At 44.7% G+C, this 26,074-nt stretch overlaps 2 protein-coding genes and 1 long non-coding RNA gene across 7 annotated transcripts in view; 1 reads left to right on the forward strand and 2 right to left on the reverse strand.

Annotated features, from left to right (window-relative positions):
- The window catches only part of LRRK1 (leucine rich repeat kinase 1), an 86,455-nt gene extending 85,256 nt beyond the window's left edge, over nt 1–1,199 (reverse strand). Inside the window, exon 1 of one of the 4 annotated variants that reach the window (XM_083849733.1) lies at nt 1,052–1,183. The gene's annotated coding sequence lies outside the window, so the exon portion shown is untranslated. The other 3 variants (XM_083849734.1, XM_083849737.1, XM_083849739.1) reach the window with 3 other exon arrangements.
- Nucleotides 1,200–1,297: 98 nt separating this feature from the next.
- On the forward strand, nt 1,298–1,931 carry LOC310904675. Its single transcript, XR_014588522.1, has 2 exons — nt 1,298–1,435; nt 1,570–1,931. It is a non-coding gene; the product is annotated as an uncharacterized lncRNA (long non-coding RNA).
- A 2,456-nt stretch (nt 1,932–4,387) lies between these two features.
- ALDH1A3 (aldehyde dehydrogenase 1 family member A3) overlaps nt 4,388–26,074 on the reverse strand; it is a 37,112-nt gene continuing 15,425 nt past the window's right edge. For both annotated transcript variants that reach the window (XM_083849744.1, XM_083849745.1), the window contains 8 exons: nt 24,328–24,456; nt 21,702–21,815; nt 18,520–18,622; nt 17,317–17,501; nt 12,155–12,319; nt 9,765–9,922; nt 8,520–8,594; nt 4,388–7,121 (listed from right to left, as the gene is read on the reverse strand). In XM_083849744.1, coding sequence (XP_083705870.1) covers nt 7,049–7,121; nt 8,520–8,594; nt 9,765–9,922; nt 12,155–12,319; nt 17,317–17,501; nt 18,520–18,622; nt 21,702–21,815; nt 24,328–24,456 — 1,002 coding nt within the window. In that variant the 3' untranslated portion in view covers nt 4,388–7,048. The remainder of the gene's footprint in view (nt 7,122–8,519; nt 8,595–9,764; nt 9,923–12,154; nt 12,320–17,316; nt 17,502–18,519; nt 18,623–21,701; nt 21,816–24,327; nt 24,457–26,074) is intronic.

The following is a 26,074-nucleotide window of genomic DNA, read 5'->3' on the forward strand; positions in this document are numbered from 1 at the left end:
TAAAAACGTCCCTGCGGTGCCGTTACCTTAAGCAAGATGCACTCAACCGCAACACGTGCAAACAGCAGGTCTTAATTTGATTTAGGGAGAGAGAGCGCCTGGAAAAACAGCACTACTTGGGTGCTACGGGCTCTGCAGAATCTCATTCAGGAGGGAGACGGTGAAGGGTACATCTGGGTGCAGGTTTACATCCCGCCTCACGTATTCCCAACGTCTCTCAGCTTTTGGTTAACAGCCCAGCACACCCGGCCGCGGCTGCTGCGCCCGGCATCACTTCCCGACCCGCAAGCAATCTCCAAAAACTTCAGTTCTTTGACAAAACCTCCTGATGCTTCCAAAGAGCTCGTTTAAGGCCCGGAGCTGTGACGGACAAGGCAACGGGGTCTGGAGAGGCGGATGGCACCAGCGGGGCTGGGGGCTCGGACGGGTGCCCCCAAAAGGGCCTGGTGAAGGCTCCCCAGGAAGCAGCAGTGACCGCCCGGTGAGGAGCAGAGCGTGGCTCAGATCTGTCACCTGCTGAGGGCCTTTCGGCGACGCGAAAAGCTGCAGAAAGCGGCAAACCGCTGCTGCCCCCTTCACAAAGCGGGAGCCGAGAGCGAGTAAGCCACCCTGCGCCCTACCCGGGTGTAAAGCTCGCCAGGAAGCAGGAGCGTAAATCACACCCAGCTGCCCTCGGGTCTCCCCTCTTCCTAGCGGCCACGCCGAGGGGCCGAGAGCGACAAGGGGCTTTTACCCGGGCCGGGCCGGGCACGGCGGAGCCCCCGGCGGCCACCCCGAGCCGAGCCGCCCCTCACGGCCCCCGGCGGGCTCCCTCCTCCCCGGGGCAGCGCCTCCCGCCCGCCGCTTGCTGAGGAGAAGCAGCCCCCCCCTCGCCCAAAAACTCGGCTCCCAACTTTTATTTTGCTTTTATTTCTTTTCAGCTCCCCCCGCAGCGTGCTCAGCACCCCCACCCCCCCCCCCCCCCCAAAGCCCCTCGCCGCCTTCCCCTCAGCGCGGCCCCGGCGGCGGGGGCAGGTGCGTGCGGGGCGGCGGGGGGACGGGGCGGCCGTACCTCCTGCGTCCTGCCGGGGCTCGGCGCCTTCTCCTCCTCCTCCTCCTCCTTCTCCTCCTCCGGCCGGCCGCCCGCCTCGCTGTGCGGCTCGGGAGGCGGAGGGAGGAAGGAAGGAAGGAAAAGGAGCGGGGCAGCAGCGCGGCGCCTCCTCCGCCACCGGCCCCCGGAGGCCGCGGTGAGGGCGCGGGCGGCGCCCCGTGGGGCTCGGCGCCCTCCGCCATGCCGGCGGGGCCGGGCTGTGGTGAGGGGGCTCCGTCCTGACCGGTCCCCCCCCCAGGGTACAGGGGCTGCTGCGGGCCTCACAGCCTTCTCCTGAGGGCTGCCGCTTCCCCCTGCCGTGGGGCACGGCCCGGCCCGCTGAGGGGACGTGAGGGGCCGCGGTGGGTGAGCTGCCCCTCTCCCGGGCTCCATCTCGGGACACGCTCACCCATCAGCATTTGGTGTCAGTGCTCTCTCTGGGCACGTCTACACAGGCTTATGCCGCTTGTTTTATTTATTTATTTATTTATTTATTTTAGAAAAGATTGGTCTCTGGAGGTGAAGCAGCTGAAGCCCCCTGTCCCTCAGCCACGTTATCTGGATGGCTTCGTCGTCGCTGCCAACCCACCGCTGTGCCACGCAGTTCCCAGAGCGCAGATATCAGGCTGGAAGTGACTCCTGTAGCTTCGTGTTGGAGGCTTGGCCTTACCGATACAGAGACACGTTAAAGGGGACTTACCAGAGTCCAACATTTGCCTGCTTCAGAGCCCTGCCCAGGGCTTTCACTGAGACAGTTTCACAAAGTTGAACATATTTAGTGAGGCAGCAGATGTAACGGTTTCAGAATTGCCACTGATAAATACAGTAGCGCTAATATACAATAATAATGCAAGAAAAATGCTATCCCAGGTATTATTCCTCGCTGAAAGGTGCAGAGCTTACCAGGAAGGTGTCCCTGTCTTGGTGGAGGAGAAGGAGCACAGCCCGTTGACTGCCTCTTCTAGGTTTCCAATTCCTTCTCCCCCCCCCCCCCCCCAGCTTTTCTTTTTTCCTCCAACTTTTTTTTTTTTTTCCCCAACACTGATTTTTTTTTTTTTACACTAACCCCTAACACTCTTTTATATCCTAACCTTACCTGTTCCCTTCCTGGGGTGACGTTTAGCATGATTTGGTTGAAGAGTTGAGTACTGTAGCCACATATGTTTAGCATGTACTTTATTAAGCTCATTATCATATTCAGGGTGTGTTAACTTAAATATTCATTTTATACGTAATGAAGCAAAAGGTTTCACTCAGGCGCCATGGCCCTCAAGATTCTGTTCTGCCACCAAAACGGGGCCGTCCCACCAACAAAGGACTCCCTTCCTCAGCAGCCTCTCATACCGAGCCTGCGGCCCTCCATCCACAAAGCCGGTATTGGAAACAAGAACCAGCTGCTCAACTTTCAGCCCCTTTGCCCGAGGCTGGTGCTTATCAGTGATGCTGACAAGCCTGACTCTTCTCCACGCAGAGCTAATCTGAGATTTGTTTCTTTGAAAATTGCTCCTTTTCCAGATTGTGGAGGGAGTTTGCGCCTCTTTGGGAAAGCAAAGCACAAGATCGCCCCCTTTCTTCCGAAGGTGCTACACGTGCTGCGCTCCAGCTAGCGCGTTGGTGTTGGACGCGTCCTTTCCTCATCACAACCCAATTCATTTCCTGATACCAGGGGACTTTCTTCGTGTGTGTTTTGTTTGTTTGTTTGTTTGTTCCCTGGCCCAAACCAAGAAATGGGTCTCTGATGATTTCCCGAGGAGGGAAAAAGCCGTATCCAGTCACTGAATGGCTGCTGCGGTCCAAGATTTGCTCTAGGGTGTTTCTTTGTTATGATTACGGAGACACAGAGAGGATGGGTCTTCATTGGTGCTTTTACCTGTGTTCAGGTGCCCACTAATCTGCTTTTAGCTGCAACCATGTGAGTGCTACCCGTTTAGCACCCTTTCCACTTTCTATCCAGTCTGCTATCTTTTATGCCTCATAGCCTGGCTCTTATCAAGAGCTTTCTTGCAACTTTTTTTTTAGCACCATTGATTAAAAACCCACTGAAATCACATTTTTCCTTTCATTTTGATGGAGACTATAAATTCCCCTAGCAAAAAAATCTCATTTTTTTTTCCCCCATATCTTATCCCCCTCTTCCTGGCGTATGTCTCCATTGATTATGTTACAATAATTCCTTTGTATCTCCAGCCTTCTCCCTTCTAATGTTTGGTCACAAAGCTCCTGAGCGATGCTACTACCAAGTGGAAAATTCAAGGGGCTTGGCTTGGCCTGTGTAGGGAGATGAAAGGTATTTGTATCTTTTCTCACATGTGCATCAGATGTGAAGAGAGTTAAAGAAAGCGGGGTGTTCTTGCTCTCCGTCCCCACTGCAGATGAAAGAAATAAGACAGGAAAGAGAAGGTGTGGAGCAGAGTCTTACTAGCGATGGCTGTGTCACAAAGGGGTTTAGGAAGCAGCCAGCCCAGGGCAGGACATCCCATCTGGCAGCATGGTCCTCAGTCCCTTCAAATTCTCCGTTCTGAGGCTCACCTCAGAAGGCAGAAAGGATCCAGCCTGCTCTAAACTGGAAGGAGCTGTGCTCGCCCCTGCCCGATGCAGCCCTGCTCTCCTCCCTCCTCTACTTACTTTAAGTGGCAAAAGCAACTGCTTAAAGGGTAAGCTAACAGACACATGATCCAGCTTTTATTTGTAGAGCACTGACCACACTTCAGCACTTTACTTCCCTTGCCCTTTTTAAAACAGGCTATTCTTCACAGATTGCAGAAATGAATCCAAGTTAAGATTCCTTCACAGTCCCCCAGCGAGATACTGAATCCCCACATACACAAATGCAAACACACACTCTACATTCAGTCCTGCTGAGTGGAAAAGGCACCTTGAAATAAAGGTACCTTGAAATTACATTGCCTCTTGTGAGCCCCATGCACGTTTCTGTTTGGGGAATACTGCTGGGTCACTGAATCGAGGGAAACAGACATCAGGCTGTTCGAGGAAGAGCCCGCTGTAACTCGAGCAATACAGGGCCATTTTGTTTTAGAAGCATGAAACCTTAACTCTTTCCAGTGATCACTTTTATTAACACAAGGGGCCAAATTCAGAGTGAAATAAGAAACGGCAGCAGGAGGACTGAGTTGAGTGGAAGTTGCACACTGGTGGAAAAGGTCTTAATGTGTGCAGTAGAGGGGTCAGAATTATTATACGCTAATCAGTGTAAATAAAGTATTAGTTACTCCTCTGTTAAAATGAGTACAGTCAGCAGAAGTTTCCCTCTTCCCCATCTCACTTTGAGGCATACCAATATGTAGCAATCAAAAAGCATTTCACAAAGTTAAACATTTATTAGGAACAAGAACTATTACAAAAAGATACCCATGGTCTAGATATATACAAGAGGTTTAAACATAGCATTTTCATGTACCTTTAGCTATAAAAATACATTAGATTAACTGTATCCTAATTTATAAATATAGTTCTTTAAAAAAAGTAGTATTTCATATGAAAGCCTTACTGTGCAATGAAAGAATATATACCCTCTAAGGGGTTATTTTAAAGTTAGTGTCTAATGTTATATAACTTAGAAAATTCAGTGTGTAGAGTCAAACCCTGATTTATACAATAAGAGATACATCAACTTTTTAAAAACTTGATACAGGAAAAAAAAGTGTTGAAATATATATTATACATATAAAGCCAGAATACTAAGATTTTAAGATTTTCAGATGATTTCAGTTACAACCACTGTTTATCAAAAGTGAATACAGAGATACATCAAGATAACCAGCCTTTTACTGTTTGCCTTACCTCCCTACTGTCTGACTGCAGCCCTAGAAAACCGTTAAGTAGGCAAAAGTAAAATATTTGTCTGAGAAGATGTTTGCGCTCTAAGTGTATTACAAAAATAGAAGCTTATTTACAATGTTCCCATTTGGCCTTTCATGGGGTAGGGAGGACATTTTCTTCACTGGATGGGGAGATTTACCTGTCCCACATATCCACGGGAGGACAGGCACTGAGTTGTACACAGCTGTTGGAGGTATGTCATTTAAGAAATTAAGCAGTGTTGAAGTGCAATTTCAATGTTCAACAACTAATAAGGAAGTTTAGGCTCATGCAAACTTTTTCCTTACTTACCACCACCCACCTTCCTTCCCCCTCCAAAAAAAGGTCCGCTCACAACAGAGCTTGTTACTGACTAGCTGTCTCTCTGATCACAGAAGTTACCAGTTAAGTTCCTGCTTGCATCGGAGAATAGAGGTTAGACTTTCATTCCTGCTTCAAGCCCTGACATCCAAAAAACTCCAAGCAAGTCTTTACTAGCACTCTGGGGAGAGCTGTCAATATTCCACAGGAAACCTGTATCAGTTTGCTCTCGGAGGATGAGCCCAGTGAGATCAGCTAAACTTCCTAACAAGCTGACACCACTAAATCCTGCATACGTACAGCTCCTGCAGACCTGGGACTTCCCATTCTCTTGCCAGTGGTTCTCCGGTACAGAAATAGGAGGAGGGGGAAGGAAAGCAGTGAACTCAGGATCTGACGACAGCAGGTGGCTTTTCATCAATCTCGTAGTAAGTAATGTCTGGGTGTGCAAAGAAATTACAGCAGGAGATGCTGAGGCATGAACTTAGTGTGACAGCCACTCCGAGGATGCTATTCATGTACGTGCATGCTCATATGACTGTAAGCAAGAGAAAATTCGAAGCAGTTTATTCCTCAGTGAAGGACCAGCTACAAGACGACGGCACTCTCAGGGGCATTTACTGCAGAGGTGCCGACACACTGAGTCCAGCCATAGCTTATCCCTTGGTAACTCATTTGTACACCCACATCTTTAGCATTCAGTGTGTGCTTGGGAGCACCTGCCTTTTTATACTGTACTTCCAGAACTCTATTTTAAGCTACATTCACAAGGGAAAAAGAAGCGGTGAGAAGAGCTTATAAGTTTTACTCTCATAATGACAGCTCTGGCTCAAAAAATGAAGAGATGTTCACACAGCCTGAAAGTGAAAGAGAGAGGAGGACAGCTTCTTGCAGCTCTTCTGCTCCCTCTCCCAGATCAGAAGGACTGGTGTGGGATGTTTTCTGTGGGGTATCTACCATGCTACATGTTTAGAATTCAACTCTGTGTTATCACGGTAAGTACAGCGCAAAATCCTCTTGCAAAAAGTGCTATAGTGAAGGTATGAGATACAATTGTGACTCATTCGGAGCCAGAAGGGCTAGCAAGTCAGTAACTTGCATATGCAGCATGTGTAATGTGTGCACACCAAAACATCAGGTTCAAAGGACGCTTTAAAGTCTAGCTCTGTTGGGTGAAATAATGGCCCCAAAAGAGTCCTCCAGGAAACTCCCATCAATCTCATTCAGGGCTAGAATATCACCAATATGGAGGATGCACGTATCTTTAGAGAGACCAAGATAGCTCTTTCAAACAAAATTTCTTTAGATCCTTCCTTGAAAGTTTGCACTCCCATCCAAAACTTCATCTGCAGTCTTCACACAAACTCCATCAACGTCAGTTAAGTTGTGTTAGCCCTACTACTCAGGTCCATTCATGCCAAGAGAAACCCACATGCCTCTGAAGGTGTTTAACAATCAACTAATTGTTTCACAATCAACTAATTGCTAAAGGTACCGGAAGTCTCTCTAACACGCCCTTGATGTCCAAGTCCTTCAGGGGTACAGTTTGAAAGCAGATGTCCCGCTGACAGGTGACTGACCAGCATTTTAGTCACAGGTAGCAGACAGATGTACAGCCAGGGACTCGCGTAGTACACGTGTGTGCTGTGCTGCCAGTAGGGTCAGTTAAATCAGTTTTCCAAGAGCCAGTTGACAAAATGGAGTCCAGTAGGTTCAATGTTTCTAGAGGAAAAAAGTTAGGTGCTTCCATTTTCTTTCCTACCCCTCCCCTCCCACTTGCTCTGAATACACCCCCGATGTGTCACATTCAGAGTGTCAGCATTTTTAGGCCTTCTGTTTTCATGGACTCTTCTGGGAGAGTTTAATGGTGACTGTTTTCACTTCAGTATATTCTGCCAAGGCATATTCACCACTGGAAAAGAAGAGAGAGGAGGGAAAGGGACAAACGATTGTAGCATGTTAATGTGTGCTTCCCTAAGATAAGAGATTTCTGCACAAGTGCATCTTAGCCACGGATCAACAGCTGCTGCAGATAACATCAGGCCATTAAAACCAGATCTGAACTAACATCAGCTATCATTTTGGCTCCCCACATCTAATAATCTATGTACACGCATGTATGCGCACACAATTACACCCTGTCGTTACTGTGGTCACAGTAACTCACAAGATGACACCTTGTGACTCTCGGCCTAGTGAAAACAGTATATTGTGAGACGCCATAAAAACAACATCCACATGAACATACTTATCAGTGCTTAAACAGTAATTGAAGTTACTTTTTCACTGAAAGTAGGCTTCTGTCAACCAGATAACTGCACATCAGGGGGGCACTCCAGAAATCGATGTTGATGACAAACCCAACCACTGCATTGTGTTGTAGTTGGTGGCAACTGCCCTCATTGCCGTGCCTTGCCCAAGGGATATACCCCTGACATCCTTTAATTAGCCAGGCAGTCAGGCAAAGTAAACCATAAGGTCTCAATATGTATGTCCCTGCTGAGGATTCATTCATTTGATGCGCTTCGCAAGTGAGGCATCTGAGTATCTCAGAGCAGCAGATGCACCAGAACAGTTACTAGAAAGGGTTCCTGGAAATAAACCTGCCTTATGAAAGAAGAGGTGCATTAGATTCCTCTGTATGGTGTAATAAAACCCACCTCTCTCATGCACAAGAATAAAATTAAGATATAAGTCAGTTTCTCAACTCTTCTTCTAACTTGTAGGATGACCTTGTTTTAAAAATGTCTGCATTAGTAACTAGAGAGCAGGAATGTCTGGTAGCCAGCTGAAACAGGTCAGGCAGGGGAAAAGGGACAGAAGATCCTTCTGTAATTTCCTAAATTACAGGCAAGCTTAGAAGGCAGGGATCTCTTCTTGGAGATCATTCCTTGTTTTTCTAGCTCCAGCACTTGAAAGCTAGATGTGTGATGCAGCTGTAAAGGGAGGCCTAGATACCAGCACGTAAAGGTGGAGGACGTTTGAGGTAGATACAAGTGGCCCCAGACCAAAGTGATCTAAAAATCCTTCTTGATCTAAAGATCTAATTACTAAGAAAAAAATGCCTGCAAGTGGAATTGACTGAATGAAAGTTGTTAATAGTTTATAAAGTAGATGAAGGTACTCCTGAAGGCACTGCTACTGTTCTCAGATCTGTGCTTTATATCCACACTGTACTGGCCTAGCACCAACCTGTGGAGCAAGCTGCAAGCCTGGTAGTTTAAAAGCAAATTCAACAATATTATTACCAAGTCACAATCACTACTGCATTTACCAACCATATATAAACAAAATACTGAGCAAAACTTACAGTTCTCTGCCATTGCCTGACATTTTAAAGCCACCAAAAGGAGCCTGTGCATAGAGTGCATTGTAACAGTTGATCCTATGATAAAAACATAAAAAGACAATTCAATACCAGGGAGAAGCAAGGTGATGAGAACAGCAGCGTTACAAAAGGCTGAAATCTGTTACAGTTCCTTCACTTGACAAATCAGATTGTAGCAATATCATCTTATTTTGCTACAGAAACAGAAGACATTTGAGTAGTGCTCCGAGTCTGATTCGTATCTCACTTCATCATCTCTAATGGCTAAGGCATTCATTCTGGAGCTGGAATTTATGTTGTGTTCCGGGTCATGCTTAAGGGTAGATGAAAGTCTGCCCCAGTTTAATGAAGTGCGTTCTGAAACAAACATGCTTACACAAAGTTGTCTAAACACTCACAAACAGGCCCTACCACCCACTTCCAGGTATAGAAGAAGAGCTGGCCTGCATTAGACACTTGTGTCACAGGAAAACGGAAGCACTAGCCCCATATCTGTAGACAGCGGGTAGGAGGAACTAATGCAGATGCCTCCTCAGCAATTTAGGAAGATGAAATGACTGAAGAGAGCCAGTTACGGCTTGGTGCAGTAGGACTGCACCTTCACGTGTGTACAGTACACAGATCCTTCAAAGCCCAACATCCCTTTTTTATTTAAATATTTTTCAAAGAGGTGTATTCTGGCACAAATTCTTGAAATCAGTCCTCTGTATGCATCAAGTTCAGAGACCAGATCCAATTCCTATCTTCAGTGGGAAAAAAATATCAGAATTCCACCTTTAAAACTATTCTAATATAAAATAAGAAATGTTGTAAGTAAAATAGCTACTTATCTTTCTGACAGTGGTACGATGCCATCTACTGCCCATAATGGTTTGTGCAAGACCCCAATTGATGCTACCTTAAGATCATAAGAGTTGCTCTTTTCTACATACATGATTTTGGAAGGCATCACGTCTGGCGGAACTTAGTACAACCCTTACATTTTCAGAGTTCTCCAGATGTAAAGAACTACAATGACTGAATGAACAAATGCACCATTTTGTGCCAGACCGTCTGGTCCTCACCGCCTTATTTTGATGAATGGATGTTGCTTTGGAGAATATCAAGAATTGAACAGACTACTAACACATCTGACCTCCAGCATTTACACGGGATTACAAATAATACAGCCCTCCCCACCCCCAGCATACAAAAGCACAGCCCAAACTGAGATCTCACACTGCTTACCAGACAGTTCCTGACTGCAATGCAGAAGCTAACATTAATGCTCTGTCCAGATTCTTTGTGAACACCGCAGCCGTGAGTCCATACTCAGTATTGTTGGCTCTTCTTATGACCTCTTCTATACTCTTGAACTTCATAATTGGCTGAACTGGCCCAAAAATCTGCACACAAATTAAACATTAGCATGGGACAGCCTTTGCTACTCACGGTAATTTTGAAGTAATCAGAATCAGAAGCTCTGTTTGGATACTATATTTGAAGCGTTATATACTAGCTTTTCTAGAAGTCACTGGTTGAGTCTCTTAAAAACTGGTCACTAAACTGAATTTAAAGGAAGTACAGTGATGTGCTGCAGTGGTTAATAAATGCAAAGATCCAACATCTAGCTGATCATCTACAACAATCAAATAAGCAGTTAGATCTGGGCAAGTTTCAAATGATTCATCCTTACTCCATTTACAATTCATTCCACTTCTGGACTCAGAAGAAGTTGAATGCATTCAAAAAGAAATTAATGTACTTCAAGCATTGCAAGTTTTCTTCTTTGGCTGTAACTTTGCTTCTGCAAGTGTATGCAGTTAATTTGCCTGCAGAGCATTTACCACGGATGCGTTTGATCACAGACTTGGCATCCCAGGTTGTTAGCATAGAAGCAGCCAGCACACACAATACTTCCCAGTTTTGGGGATGGAATCTCCCATCACAAACGCTAACAAAGGTGGGGCCTGCGTGGTCTTGCAATACAATAATCGTTCCCCTACTGAAGGTGAGATAAAGTCTCACTTGTGCCGCGTTGAGGGCTAGGCTAACCAAATTGCCTGGCCCTTCAGCCCATAGAAGTGTTTCTATTTTTCACCCTTTTGGAAGATGCAGGTATTTAACCGGAGCCTTGATCCTAGGCAAAGAAAAAAATGTGCATTTGCAACAAAACCGTGTATGAATGAAACTGGATAAAGCTCATGAATCATGACTGGGGATTTGGAGTCAGTTCATTAAAAAAAAAAAAAAAAAAAGGCCTGTCATGGGATTTTCAACTTTTATCCCCCTCTATTTTTAGAATGCAACTCATGCCCAGACTGACTGATATCTTTCCCAGGTTCCTTGGAGATTCTGCGGCAGATCTGAGACATCTAAATATTTTGTCGGGAATTAACAGTAAGCAGCCCCATAAAATGCACTAGGCTAAACTATAAAAAACAAGTGCCAGTTGGACTTCAGCAGCTACTTATTTTCCATTGGGGAACATGATGAAAAGTAGATTAACTATATTTCAAAGGAATATCACAGGATCTAATCACATGCAGCTTGTTCATTTTTTCTGCATATGGATAATGGAAGCCAGAGTATTAGATCTGCATTTTGCTGGCTTTGACCATACTTCTTATTGGGAAAAAATGGTCAGTCTCAGGGGATTTCACCATGGGAAGAGAATCTGAGATTATTTCAGACGCTAACACTACTTGAGAAATGTCCTTCAGTAGCAGCATAGCAGGGCCATTCCTTCCCTGCTCACCAGCTTCAGGTCCCAGAGTCCTCGTTCCCTCTTTCTGCGATAAAGCAACTCCTTTTTACAAAGAAGCGGATCAAGAACACACGTCATACTCTCCTCTATCATTTGGAATCAGCATGTACTGAAATCAGCTAAGCAATTTCAAGTTTACTCAGTAGGAGGTGTGTGAGAGCATGGCACACACAGCCATCAGTCTGTACAGAGAAGGAGTGTATAATTCTGTCTTCAGAAAACCTTCCAAACTACAGGGCAACATTGAACTGCTCCAGTCTGACACTACTTCAGTTATTTTTACTGAGCTTTAAAATCTAGGATTCTGTCAGAAACCAGTCCAGCATCACTATTCACAAATAGCATTTACAGCAGCTACATCTAGAAAAGGCGTTTGTTTTTATTTTCTGTTATATCAAGTTCTCTTGAAATGAGACCAAAAATCCTTCAGGTAATGATACCTACTAGATTTTTATGTGGGTTTGTTACTGTACAGTGAACACACTCACAGGGCTACTTCACTTTTGGAAAACAAAATAAAATGGGGGAAAGCAGCAAGGCAGTAGAAATGGCTGGCAAGCAGGCACTCCATTAGTTGCACAAAAGAATAAAATGCTGCTAAAATATTTTGGCAGCATTTTTGCCTGTGCTGCTCTCCTCCTCACATCCTCTCCCCCCCCCCCCCCTCCGGATTCAAGCTCACCTTGCAGACACTTCATCAGAAGAATATGGATTTCACAGTTTTTAGGTTGTCGTAATAAGTAAAATATGTGAAATTTCTATTCTCCTTTCATGTCTTCACTTCAAACCATGACCACACCTCTTTTCTACAGCTGCTTTCCCATTTACATCATGGGAATGCATTTAAAGGTTCAGGTGACTTGTACCGTACCTCTTCTTTGGCGATACGCATGTTGTCAGTGACCTCTGAAAACACAGTGGGTTTTATAAACAAGCCTCTGTCTTCAATGGCAAGACCCCCACACTCCAGCTTAGCACCTTCTTTCTTCCCGCTTTCTATCAGCTCCAGGATCTTATCAAACTGGTTTTGGTCAATCTGTCAGACAAAAAGACAGAAAACATCAGTGATTTACCATCGCTGTTCCAGAGGCTGAGACCTGCTGCTGCCACGTTGTATATCCAGGGACATGTTTGCAGGGCACTGCTAGAGCAGGTAAATTTACATCTCATCTATGACTGCAAATCAGGCAATAAGCACGATGAAAGACAGGAGATAGGCATCACCCTGAGCCACAGAAAACAGAAGGTGAAGGTACATATGGTAGTTTAACCTAATAGTTTGCTGCCACATGGAGGGAGTCTCTTCACTTTCCCTTCCGCTGCATCCCAGACACGCATTTCCATGGCTCACTTCACACCAGCTCTGGGACCTACTAATTGTCCCTCATAGCATCCTTCTGGACAAACAGTCCAACTGTGAGATAAACAGGTTCACACTACAATGAACTGGGTGAACCCCAGAGCTCAAAGGCTCATAGTGAACGGGGCTACATCTGGCCGGCAGCTGGTCACTCGGGTGACTTCAGAGCAACTACTGCACTGAAGTCGTATTTGTAAAAATAGAATCACCTTTCGAGGATCTCAGAGACTAGTAGCATCCCAGGATGTTTCGGTTTTCTGCACTGGCAGGAGACATCCCTCCATCAGCACAGTGGGTCGCGTGCTGGGGAGAGGTGTAGAAGCCCAGTACTGACCAGTACCGGTCCTTCTTTTGTGCTCCACGTGCAGCATTGCACTGCAGGTGCTGCCAGGTTTCAAACAAAGGAACACGGCTATTTCCACGATGCATAATTAAGCAATGAAACACCTCCTCACAGCATGCTGCAGGTAGGAAAAGACTAATGGAGATGTTCAAACAAACAAAATCAATAAATCCATGGAGGTGAATTAAATAAAAGGCTCCACCAGTGGCTCATGGTTGCCTGGGAGGTGATTCTGAATGCCAGCTATCACCGAATGCTTGTGCTGGTTCAGTACCCCTCCCTACACATCTGCTTTTATTTTGGCAGGGCCAGTTGCCAGTTGGGACTGTTTACACGGAGTGTTCCACGCTCGACTCCTCCAGATTACAGACTATATCCTGTCCCTTGCTAATCCTGGCCACACACAATCCAAGTTTTCATGCTTTTAGACAAATATCAAAGCTTCAGGAGGGTGTCCTTAGGGTACTTCTGGTACACAGCAAAGCCAGAACAGCACATCTCCTGCCACACAGATGTGCATATCACATGCGCTGTGGACAGCTTGCAGTAAGTGCTCGTGTTCTCTCGTGCGTTATGATGCTACCCGAGAAAACACTTGATACATGCTACCGCACAAAGAAATGCGTGCCCTCATGTAGAATACAGGGTGTCACATAAGTAAGCTTGGCAGGTGTCACGCATATTGTCTCTTTGCCTGGTTGCTTAGTTGCCGAATGTAAATAATTTGAAAATATCTGCAACTGCTTTCCATCCTGGCATGTCTGTGATCCAGACCAATCCAGTTCATCCACTTCACAACACAGAAAACAAAACAAGGATATTTATACAGCTGTAACTTGTTGCAAGGCAAACTACAGTTAGATGAAAAGACACTGGGGAAAGAAAACATTTGTAAAAATGACATGCAAGGGTGGAACTGTTTGTCATTGTAACTAGAGCTTACAAGGCTTGTTTAAATTCTGTTCCCTATTCCACTATTATTTATGGTTTGACTATTGCCTTCTATTAAAAACACACTAGTAGAGCAAATTCTATTTTTTGTCCATCTAATTCAAAAAAGAGGAAGGCTTTTAAAAGATCGCTGTAATGCTGAGAACCCCCAAATCTTCACGTCTTGCTTCATTTAATTCAAGATTGCAAGACGCGGTTTTTCCTTTTCCAAGCCTAGCATTTGTAGTCCTACAGAATAATCCCACAACTGTGTCCAACTGACTGACACACACTCTTTCTACTCACACATTCTACTTTCAAACTTTAATCCTAACATCCACAAACATCTACGATCTAAGAAAAATATTCACCGTCTCAAAACTCAAGCAGTGGGGTTTGGGCTGAATAACTTCTGGCTAGCAAGTACCACATAGCAGCTTTAGAGCTTATTTTCTTCCTGTAAACCATCCTTTATAGTCCAGAAACCCCAGTATTTGGGGTTTTACGGCAAGAAAACTAGCCTAGTCTTGTTCTGATTTAATCCCTGTTCTAGTCCACCAGGACCTTAGTCTTACCTAACGCAGTCTGCTGTTCACAGCTTTGTAAATGCTCTGGTTAACCAGCTTGCCATCTGTGCAGATTTACTTTATTCTTTCCTATGATACAGCTCACAGGAATCCGAAGTTGAAAAGTGCCCTTGGTCTGTTATTTGAGGTTGGCACTTTACTCAAACAGCCCTGATTACCCTTCAGGTCTCTTGTGGTGTCCTTTGAATTCCAGCCAGCCAACACAGTCAGACACATGTGAGCTTTGGCGAAGTCACATCAGAAGCATGCCTCACTTCTATTTAAACTTAATACTGTTTAAATTTGACTTAATTTTGATCGGAGAAGCGCAGTTTATACCAACATAACCCAATATTGCAGCTGACACAGTATTTTCCCTATACCCACGCCACAAGCATCCATGCCAGTGCACGGTAATACATATCAGGAAACTGATCCGACTAAAACGTTTCTTCCTCACTTCCAAAAAGGCTGGTTCAGCCCTGAATCAGCCAGTTCCCCAATCTAGCTTATAAACGCGGTACAATATAGGAAGGAACAGCTGCAGACAGGCCCAATTTTCCAGGACTAGCTTACATCAAGTTCTCACAGAACAGTACTGTCTGTCCCTCTCCAGGGTGTCCCCTGCAGCTACCCAGAGCACTGTGCTCAGCTTGGTTTCACACAGCACCAGCTCAGAGCTCGGGCTGCAGAGAATCTCCTATTTCACGCTTTTTGAGCTCTGTTTAAGTTCCTGGTCCCGTTGTCTGGCTAAAAGCACCCAGAGCTGGTGAAGGACCAAAAAGATGATGGGCTACAAACCCCAGAGCCTAAGGGCTGGCTCCAACTTCTTCACGTTGCTGGCGTCTAAGCCAGTGATCGTCCCAGAACGGGGGCTATACAGCAGCCTCCGTACAGGTTTTGTTCATCCTCTGACCCACAGAAGGAGAGTAAAAGCAATGACCTGGATCTAAGGAAACTAAGGCCCAAAGTAGAGAGATGAAGGGCAAGAGGAAGAGATTTTTTTCTCCTAGTGACTCTTCCTTTCTCCATCACTTCAGAAAACCCCCTTCCTCACAGCGCAGCAGGTTACTTCAAGAACAGAGGAGAAATCTGGTCTGGAAACTACAGTTCAACGGTAGCTTGTGGGCAGGTGTGAATCTTTGCTACTTTGGAGGTATTTTAAACCCTTGTGACACGACATCATTTCTCTCTTCTGCTCGAATTTCTGCGTGTTGCATCTTACAACAGGCTCCGGAGAGAAAGCAACCATAGCTGCAGAGGAAGTGGTTTGCACTGGGAGCCACATGAAAGCCTAGGGTTTCGCAGTTTCCTTCCACTTTCTCAACACTTTTCCATCCTGGACTTGACAGCTGCATGCAGAGAACTTCAGGTATGTGCACATTGGTGCTATCTCTCCCACCCACAGGCAAGCCAGAACAGGGACAGAGGGCATACATGCCATATTTACAGCCTGGCCAGACTCTATTTGTACTTACTGTTACCCTCAATTACAGCTCTGTCTGCAGTCTCCCTTAAATCACAGCAGCGATACCAGAGCGTGGTGCTCAGCCAGCCTGCTGAGTACTGAGGGCAAGGATGAGCTGAAAGAAGCAGCCCAGTTCTACATGTTCTGCCCAGTGCGGGGTGTTTCACCCTTTAAAACCCCACTACCACTTCCTACGATTTCAGGGGCTGCTCTCATCAAGTCAGTGGTCTTTGTCAGAGCAGCCAGATGAGCATGGTCCTCACAGGACTAATTATTAATGCAACTCATTCACTGCTACTAAGAGCTGTGTAAGGCTTAGGATGATATTATATCAAACAAACAAACAAACAAAAGAAATAAAGCTGAGAGCTCTTAACAGAAGGCAAGAGTAGACCCTGTGATAGTTTGAGGGTCAGCTCATCTCTGCTGAAGCAAGCTCCAACACAGGATTATCTCCCTAAGAATGCTGAGCAGTTTGAAATCTCTTTCTAGGCCAGTTACAGGGATAGATGCAGAACCAGAATGATCTGAGGATGTACATTGCCTTATTCCCCATAGATAAGAACACACAATTAAGATTTCCCTTGCCCAGATCAAGTGTGAATGGGCCTAGAGCTCCAGATAAGGGGAGGCAGATGTCCCATGGTCATCCCCTCACTGAGGGGTCCCATATGGCATCAAGGAAGAAAATCTCACAGTGCAGTACTGAGAACAGGAGGCCTGGGCTATAGCTTTCTGGGATTCCCCCTTTATTTTTGGAAGCAAGCAGTGGCCCTGCAGAAGATCTGACTCAAGGATCATCTTCCTCCAGAGCTCTCGACTTCAGCTGAAATCGCTTTGAAAGGAAGAAATAAGACGAAGGCTCTGGAAGCACTGACAAAACTGGTTGTGACATCAGCTTGGCATGGTTCTTCCTGCTAATTCAGCTGAAACCTCTCCAAAGGATCAGAAGCGGGGCAGAGGAGGAGAGGGAAAGTGGGGACTCAGGAGTCTCTGGGTTTTAACTACTTGTCATCACCAGCACAGCCAAGTAGCTGAATGGTCGTTTCTGCAGCTGCACCCATCTGTGCGTCGCTGTTCCTCGCTGCAACATGCTTTGTATTACTGTACCAGGGAGGCAGCCCCTTCCATAAAGCTGGATAAGAAGTGAATTAAATACATTTGTGTTTAAAAAATTACAACATAACATTTCAACAGTTGTGATTGATTGGTATTTAAAATAGAGAGAAAAATAAAGCCATGATACATTACTCACCCTCTGGGCTTCTGCTGGGACCATATTCACAAGGATAATATTTACACAAGGAAAATTAAACCAAAACGCAACCAATAACCAAACAATGACTGTTCTCAGGCACACGGTTACCTGGGGCCCTTGTTCAGTTCTGGCATCAAAGGGGTCTCCAACGAGTCGCTTCTTTGCATACTCCACGCTGCGCTTGACAAACTCTGGGTATATCTGCTCCTCCACAAACACGCGCGAGGCCGCCGTGCAGCACTGCCCTTGGTTGAAGAACACGCCTTGATGGGCACACTCCACTGCCAAGTCCACTGCACCACGGCCCAGGAGGAAAAAGCGTTACCACATGCACAGTTTCAGCCCTTCAGTGTTTCCAAACTTGTTTTTTCCTTTCTCTTTTGAAAGCCTTCTTAAAAAATGCTGACAATGGTCCACACCCTCTGAAGACACTCACACGGCCTCACACTGCCCTCAGACCCAGCTCTCTTATTATTTCCGCCCCCCTTCCTGCCTTTTGTCTGTGTCTAGTTGGCCACAGCCACAGATACTTTCTTCACAAGGACTCGTTGAGGGCAGCAACTAGGTTTTCTCCACTGTGGGAACTGAGACGTGGATCCCTAGATACCACACGTCGGTTCCTGAAGACTCGTTTCAGTGGTGACTGTTTAGAAAGCAGCATGCCCTTCTGTCGCACAGCCAGCTCAGACCAGCTCCTTGCAATACTCACCGTTAACAGATGGCACAAGTACCCCTGGCTTTCAACCTCCACAGGACAGGGGAGAGTATTTTCCCAAGCCAGACAGGATTTTCATATCCCTTTAGTGGCCACAGCTTACATATATTTCCTAGGGCTACTCACACAGTCCCAATGTACTACGCAAAACGAGTTGTGCAGACCCCCAGGACAGAGGTGAGCTCTGGATTAGATGAGGACCTATGAAACTTTCCTGTCGTATGAATGCCTGCATAGGGCTGCATTTTAGGAAACTACTTTCCCCACCTTTTGGCTCAGGCCTTGCAGTACCACCAAAGAGAAGGCACCACAATAGAAAAGACACACAAAAGCAAGATTTATCTGCAACTACAGCCATCCCCAGGGGAGACAACAGGATAATGGTCTGCTCATTCTTTCAGGGAAAGGACCCTGTGCTAGGGAAGAGCTCAAGTGCAGCACAACATTGTCCTGCTCTTGGACAGGGGTTTTCTCTAGCCTTTGGGGTGAAGGAAGCAGCAAACACCAGCATACTGATGGCCAAAGGACAGCAGAGGCACGCAAAAAGCACCACACCTGGTGTATTACAGCAAATAAACACAGCAGCCGATACTTACAGTCAGCATCTGCACACACGATGCAGGGGTTTTTTCCTCCAAGCTCTAACGTCACCCTTTTGAGGTTGCTTTTGGAAGCAGCTTCCTTGATCAGTTTTCCGACCTGTAGCATTGAGACACAAAGAGGACACGGGCTGTTTCTCCTGAAAGCCTTAAAGTGCGTCATGTGAGATGCTAGCAAGTAAAAAAGCCTAGTGGGTGGCTGAACAGGTAGAAGTCAGGGATTCTTAAATGCCTTGAGTTTCCTACTGCTGTGATGAGCTGGGTTAAAAGCAGCCCCAGAATTAATGTCTGTTTTAGGCAGATCTGAAATGGTGGGTGATGTGGGAGAGCTACAGGAACTGCGCTCTGAAGCTACCTGCTACCCAGAGCTGCAGAACAAGGCATTTCCCACCCACTGCAAGGTAGTGACCGACACTGGCACTCACTGGGGCTCCAAGGATTATGTTTTATTTTAAAAAATGAGGAATTAAACTTCTTCAAGTAGAATTTGACAACACAGTGATAAAAACTGGCTGTTCCTATCTGCTACCACTCCAGTACCAGAAAGCCAAAGAGAGGTTTTGACATTTAGGAGAAACCTACGTCTTTCTGATAGTTTAGGCTGAGCTGCTTCATGCACACGAGTGGCTGAGATATGTCCCTTCCTAGGCAATACCTGAGGATGGCAACGGATAAACTCTGCCTAGCTTTGCTGTAGCGCTCTCTTCACAGGAGCCTGCTCTGATGATCTGGTGGAATTTATCTGGCCACAGGGAAGGATTAAGTCTGCTTCCAGATTTTAATCCAAATGTCAAACTAAGGGAATTTCTCCTCTCCACCTCCCCCAGAAAAAATGTTTTTCCCAAATTCTGACTATGCTATTTCTTTTTTATACTGCTAACACCAAAACAGCAATTTATCTTCCCTTTTTATGAGATGGAATTCCTCACAAGAAGGGCATAAATCAAATGTCAGTACCATTTAGTAATCTAATTTTATTAGAGACAATCTGCATTAAAACACTCTGGGAGTTTCCATTGTAAAGGCAGGTTATTATTATTATCATTTTAAGCGTGACCTTATATTTGAATTTCTTCACTTTGTAACTGTTCTTCTTGTATCTTACCTTTGCGTATGGCAGTTAACTTCCTTTCTGCCTAAAAATATTGTTGCCCTGCAGGGAAGCTGTGAGAAAGTAAAGCATGCAGCAGCTAGCTGGCAGTTCTAGGTCTGCATTTCTCATGGTTTGCCTTTGTAACTCAAGCAGGACTCCTAAACCTAGCAGTACAGATCATCTCTAGTCACCCAGCAGCCCAGACCCAGAGAGAGAAGAAAAAGTGATGCATCATGCTGCAGAGGAACATAGCTTCACAAGAGGTATTGCTACAGGCTAGCTGGCCGAGGAGGAGCAAGTTAACAGGCTGAGGGAAAGGAATAAATCTAGACGGGAAAACTCTCGTGGAGTTTGTGATCAGCATTTCCAGGCTGGCCCTGAGCCCAAACTGGGGCTTAAAAACTAAGTCAAAATGTATTTTGAATTAGCTTCACTTCCTGGCTCAGAAACAGTAGCATTATGCTGCAAATACTGCAGAGGTGCAGCTGAACTCACAGATGGGTGGAGGGGGAAGAAAACACTTCAAAATTACACATGCATTAGTGAAGAATCTGTCTCCCTTGGTGTTTCCTGCACACCCATGGATTAGGAAGACAAGCACAGCTTCTATAGGAGATTTTTGCCTATGGGCTCCAGCAGCTGAGGTTTTCCTTCTCCCCTAATCCACTGGATACTCCTTTTTCATTAAAAACCCAAACAGATCCATGTGGGCTGGATGAGTCTATAAGCTCTATTGTTTTGACATAGCCAGCATCTAATCCTAGCTAAAAGTTTCTGATCTAGGATTTGGAGACCAGCATGAACCTGAATAAGCTTCTAGATTACACCAACTATCAAGAGAGTAAAACCTCACTGTGAACTTTTACTTTATTGTGTTCTTGTTTGTTCCCATGATCTCTGTACAGAAACGGAGGCTTAACACACCTTCTCCTTCGGGATAAGCTAAGCAGCTAATACAAGTACACAAAGCCACTAGATGGTACTGTTGTTAAATGCAACAGCTTTTGAGTGTTTTACGAGTTACCTTTACTGACCAAGATACTATTCGAGGTAATTTGTCATAATTAAGCAATTAGATTACACTCTGCAATTATGAGGACAGGCATAAGAATGGACGAATTCAGCGAATGATTGACAAGAATAATGTTATTCAAGAAAATACAAGTGAGGAGACTATATCTGCCTCGGTTGTACCTATTGGTGTCAGCATTTCCATTCTTTGTACGTTGCCCCGTCTTCCGGGTGCGTGTATAAGTTGCAAGGAAAATCTAGAGCAGTGAGTGGAAAAACATTCACGTTTCTAAGCACACTTTTTCCTGAGACTTTGCAGCACTTGTTACTGGAGACAAATTTATTTGCATGTCACAGCTGTGCTCAATTCTATGGACTAGGCCAAGCCATACATTCTTTTCCCCCACATAGGCACGGAAGAGGATGGCTGGAGGTGCCTGATACTGCAGAGGCCTCACTTCCATCTCTCTCCTAAGCAAGGCAGCTGTAGCTATTTACGCAGGAAAAAAATGAATAGAAGGTGCTTCACTGTGCAGGTCTCAAGAGAAGCTCAAATGTTAATCCCATCCACATCAGCAGAGGAAGCTGTGGGCACAGGGCCATGTTTTTATTTAAGTCCTAGTTCCTCAGTGGTAACTAAAGCCAAGGAAGAATTGTTCGGGGCCCTGACTGACATGTTTTCCACTTGCACACGTTTGCAGGGCAGGATTAGTAGGCAATCTTGCCCAGAAGCTCCATCAGGTCAATGACATGATGTTAAATCCCTGCCAGCCTCTCCTGTAGACTATCCTACCTTGTGTCAGAACATCTGCTGCTTACAGTTCTTATGAAGAAATGTGGCAGTTTGGCAAAACCCAGTTTACAGAGGTGGGACTTTCACTAGAGTAAGAATCAGTAGCAAAAGCAGAGGGACCTGACCAAGACAAATCCCAAACACTTCTGAGAAATCCTGTTACATGGAATGTGATGGAAAATAGAGCTGGTAACACAGAAATTACCGATATTTCATTGGTGCTGTCTTAGGAGAGAATGCAAAGAGAAACAGCAGGTGTTTTATCAGAAATCCATTACCTACCTTTGTTGATCCAGTAAAAGCAATTTTATCAATACTGTGATGGGTAGAAATAGCAGCTCCAGCTGTGGGGCCATAGCCTGGCACAATGTTCACCACACCTGGAGGGAAACCCACCTAAAACAGAGGTTAAATACAGCTTTGTAGAGAGGGATTTTGAGCACTCTGAAGGATATCTGCACTCCTGAGAGCTGCAGTTCAGTTTTCAGGAAGCTTGAATTAGTAGCACTGTATTCTTAAGGATGAGGAGAAACCTTAAAAACAATCACAGTAACTCCTACAAAGCATTTCCCTTGCAAGCATTTCTACAGCATTTATAGGAAGGCTGTGCAAACCCCATTCACCTTTGTAGCCTCACACAAGATAAGTGAGCAAAACACCTTAATTCTTGAATAATCAACAGCATCACCTCATTTTACTAATCTCACTGAAATCAAGTTCAGGGCACAAATATACATTTCCCTATTAACATACAAAGCACAGATATGCAAAAAAACCCACATCTTTAATGTGCCTAGTGCATGATAAAGTACTTCAAGGTGCATGCAGCACCTAAAAACTGCAAGTTGCAGGGAAGGAGCCCATACTAGATACATCCCTGTTTTCCAGACTCTCCAGTAACAGAGCTGCGTGCTACCAGCTGGAGTAGATGTGGGTGAAAATAACAGCCATGCTTAGGAAATGCCAAGATTCAATAAGAATTCTTGGAGGAGTCCCAGTTCAAAATCAAAAGAGAGCAAGTCTTTTGGCCAAACTTGGCCCTCAGCTACTGCCGTGCAGCTGGAGCCAAGGGGTAACTGCATGAAAGTTTGTTTTGAACAAAGGTTGACATTTGTGGTTCTTCAGAGGCTAGAGGGATTAAGAAGTCAGTAAAATCTCACTAGATGATGGGGGCTAATAAAACAGGAATACAAGAGCAGATGGTAATAGACTTATGCCAGTTTCCACCGCATTTACAACCTAGATTAGCCAAGTAGTCATTCTGCCAAAAGAGACAAATGGCAAAACTTTAGATGAAATTCTAGTGCAAGAAAAAGTGTGGAACTTATTGGTCTGTTTTTTTTACTTCCTGAAATAAGAGTTTCAAGGATTATGCTCTTCTAGGCTAGCCCTTCCCTACTACTGATTGCACAGGCTGTTTTCCCTGAATTTACTAACAATGGAATTGCAAGATATTAAACGTCCAATTCATTTCACATGGCTTTTTAATAAAAGAATCTCAATTAATGCAGCTGCTCCTTCCTAATATAGAAAAAAAAGGAAGAAATTGCTTACGTGCTACCTTGGAAAAATTACTTTGGTAAGATTTTTTTTTTCAATAAATTAGAAGGGCAGACTGATTCTCCTATGGATGCAACAACGATAAATGAGAATTTGATAGAGTTTGCATCTTGGCTAATGAGTTTTCAGGAAAACGTTGCATGTCAAACTGTGCAAGTAATGGTGTTTGGAGTCAGCAGCAAAGCCACGAGGAAGCAAAAAAATGTTTCAGGTCACCCTGAGGTAGATTTTTCTTCTGTTTTTCAGCAAAAATAAAAGCCAAAATATTTTGGTGGGCCCAAAATTATTTCATTAATTGTATCACAGTTCTGCTTGTGTGTTAACATCTTCTGCATCCTACCAAGAATTAAAAACGAAAAAGTTGAACTTATTGTTCTGAAAACCTGCAAGGAATGTAGCTAATTTTGGATGGAGAAAGGGATATCTTCAAATAAAATTATTCTGCTCTAATTACATTTCTGCCTTGAAGTGTAAACTAGCTGCAAGAAACAGCTTGAATTTTCAGCTCAAAAAATTAATTGCAACAGAACGGAATGGTTCTTCTGGGGAAATGCTATACCTGCGTTTGGGGAACTGTATGTCAGAGTGAAAAGATCACTGGTGTGGCAGGTCATGATAAATGCACCCTATGGTCACTCATCTTGTGTGATCTTATTAAGTCAATTAGCTGTAGGAGGTTCCTAAGTGGTAGTAGTTTTGCATTGCCTTTCCAGGCAGAGGAGCCCTAGGTGTCAATTTATTAGCATACCCTTCTGTTTTCTCCCAGGCTAAGCCAAGAACAGATAGAATCATCCCTATTAGACTGAGCCTAACAGGCTTTTCCAGTTGAGAGGCAAAAGCATACCTCCAAACCCTTTAGTTTTTGCTCACAGTTAGTCACATAATTAGATATAGGAGCTGACATTTTACTAACCAGTCCCAAAAGGTACTGTGCACCTTCTACCGCCTCCATATGATAAATATCTGAGGACACCTGGGATCCCTACCTGACAAGACCTAAAACAACATTTTGAAGTCTCAGCCTATGATCTTCCCTCTGTGTCAGTATAGGAATTGGCTTTAAAGGCCAGATGTAGCTAAGTTGTTCTATAAGCCACATAAATATGAAGAATTGTTTCACATGGCACTCACTCTGTCTTAGTTATCTCACTTTAAAACGCTACAAACACAGCACTGTTATCTATCACACTCTTTTTTGCCTCATTGCCTAATAAAACTGAGCTGCAGTCTTTCCCTCATTTGGGAGAGGGGAAGACAGAGCAGAGGAATAAAAGCACCAACTCAAATTATAGTCTTACTTACAATCTTAGAAGAACAGTACGTAGACGGGCTGTTCAGATTTCCTTACCTCCTTAATCAGCGAGCCGATGTACAGCGATGTCAGAGGCGTTTGTTCAGCTGGTTTAATAACCAAAGTGTTTCCACAGCACAGTGCTGGTGCCATCTTCCAAACAAGCATCAGCAATGGGAAGTTCCACTGCAAGAGCACAAGAGGTCAGTTGGATGAGACCCCTACTCACTTCCACACAGCATTTCCCCCACCTTCAGGCAGCTCATGGAGAAACAAGCAACTGGGAATATAGCCACACAGAAAAGTGCTAACAATACTGCATTTGCACAGACTACAGAGTGCCTCCTTGATTCCCCCTGAGATCCCAAATACCATTGGCAGTTCTCAAGTTAATCCTTGAAGTTGACCAAACCTTTGCATGATGTGCCCTCATTCTTTACAGGAGCCTGATCACATTTCATGTAGGATTTTGGCTGTTCACAGAAACCATGCTGGAGGCAGCGTTCTGATGCATCATTTTTGTACAGCATCCGTATGCGGGGGAATTATAGGGAGAAACTGCTCAATGAAAGAAACTCAGTTTTTCTGTGTTAGGTATTGTCTGAATAGTTAGGAGTTATACAATATCATTCATTTCCAGTTTATAACTAGGAAACCAGTGGGTGTTCAGTCATGGAAATCCAGGGCAGCTCTTATTCTCCCTTCAAATTGTAAATTGCTCCTTTCCAATTAGTTCTCTTTTTTGGAATTAGGAACCAGTCCCCATCAGTTTCCTCTGTGCTAATCTCTTTCATGTTCATGGGTATTTGTAGATCTTGGAACCTAAGCAAGAAGTGGAAAATCTAGCTCACACTGAATCTCAGGAAAGGTCATTTGGCAGCAGGAAGGATTTCTTCATTAAAAATAATTAATGCTGCTTTAGGGATGATGGAAGCAGGCCAACAGTAAGGAGACTTCTTGTCAAGTCTCAAGCCACAGGCCTTCAGCTATCAACAAAGATGCCAAATATGTTAGGAATCCACAAATTCACACTTGCAAATAAATTAGCAGTGTAGCTTTTAAGAGATGAGTTCTGTTCTAACCCAGCAGCCCTGAGACAAAGTGGAATTTAGTCTAACGTGCTGTTCTTCAGCTCATCTCTCCCTCTTTCCCAGACCCGTTTCATTTCAGTGATCTCCAAAGGCCACATCCCACAATTTGCCCATCTGACTTTTTTTCCTAAGCCTTCTTGAAGGTCTTAATTCTCATCTTAGGCCATCTGCACCTTCACTACTTCTCTACACTTTCAGAGTATGACATAACTCTACCAGGATCTATCTGCTGGAGAATGGCTGGTGAAAGTAAGTTAGAAAAGGTCATCAGGGCTGCTGATGACATCACCTTGGGATAAAGTTCAGTCAAACACTGCACTTTCTAAGAACTTCCCTTGATAAGAAGGTTAGTTTAAATAGAGTCAAGCCACAAGAGGACTGTTAACTGGTCTAGGGAGACATGCAGAATAGTGACAGAATCCCTTGGTATCAAGGAGGAATACACACATCCACTGACTGTTCATGTTAGAGATCAAACTGGAAAGAAAATAATTGAGAGGAGTTATTCTAAGTAAACTGGAAACAGATGTGGTTCTGTTGACCCCAATCATCCTTTCTGCAAACACTGTTGAACCTGAGACATATTTGGTCTTTCTATTGTATTTATTGCTGATATAAGGTCGACCTGAAACAGTAAGAGTCCCACAATTTCCCCTTACAGTGGCCCTCCAAAATATCCTACACGCAGGCTTTTGAAGTTATCATTTCTGAAA

The sequence above is a fragment of the Anser anser genome (genome assembly GCF_964211835.1).
Source record: "Anser anser genome assembly, chromosome: 10".
In the NCBI taxonomy this organism is placed as follows: domain Eukaryota; kingdom Metazoa; phylum Chordata; class Aves; order Anseriformes; family Anatidae; genus Anser; species Anser anser.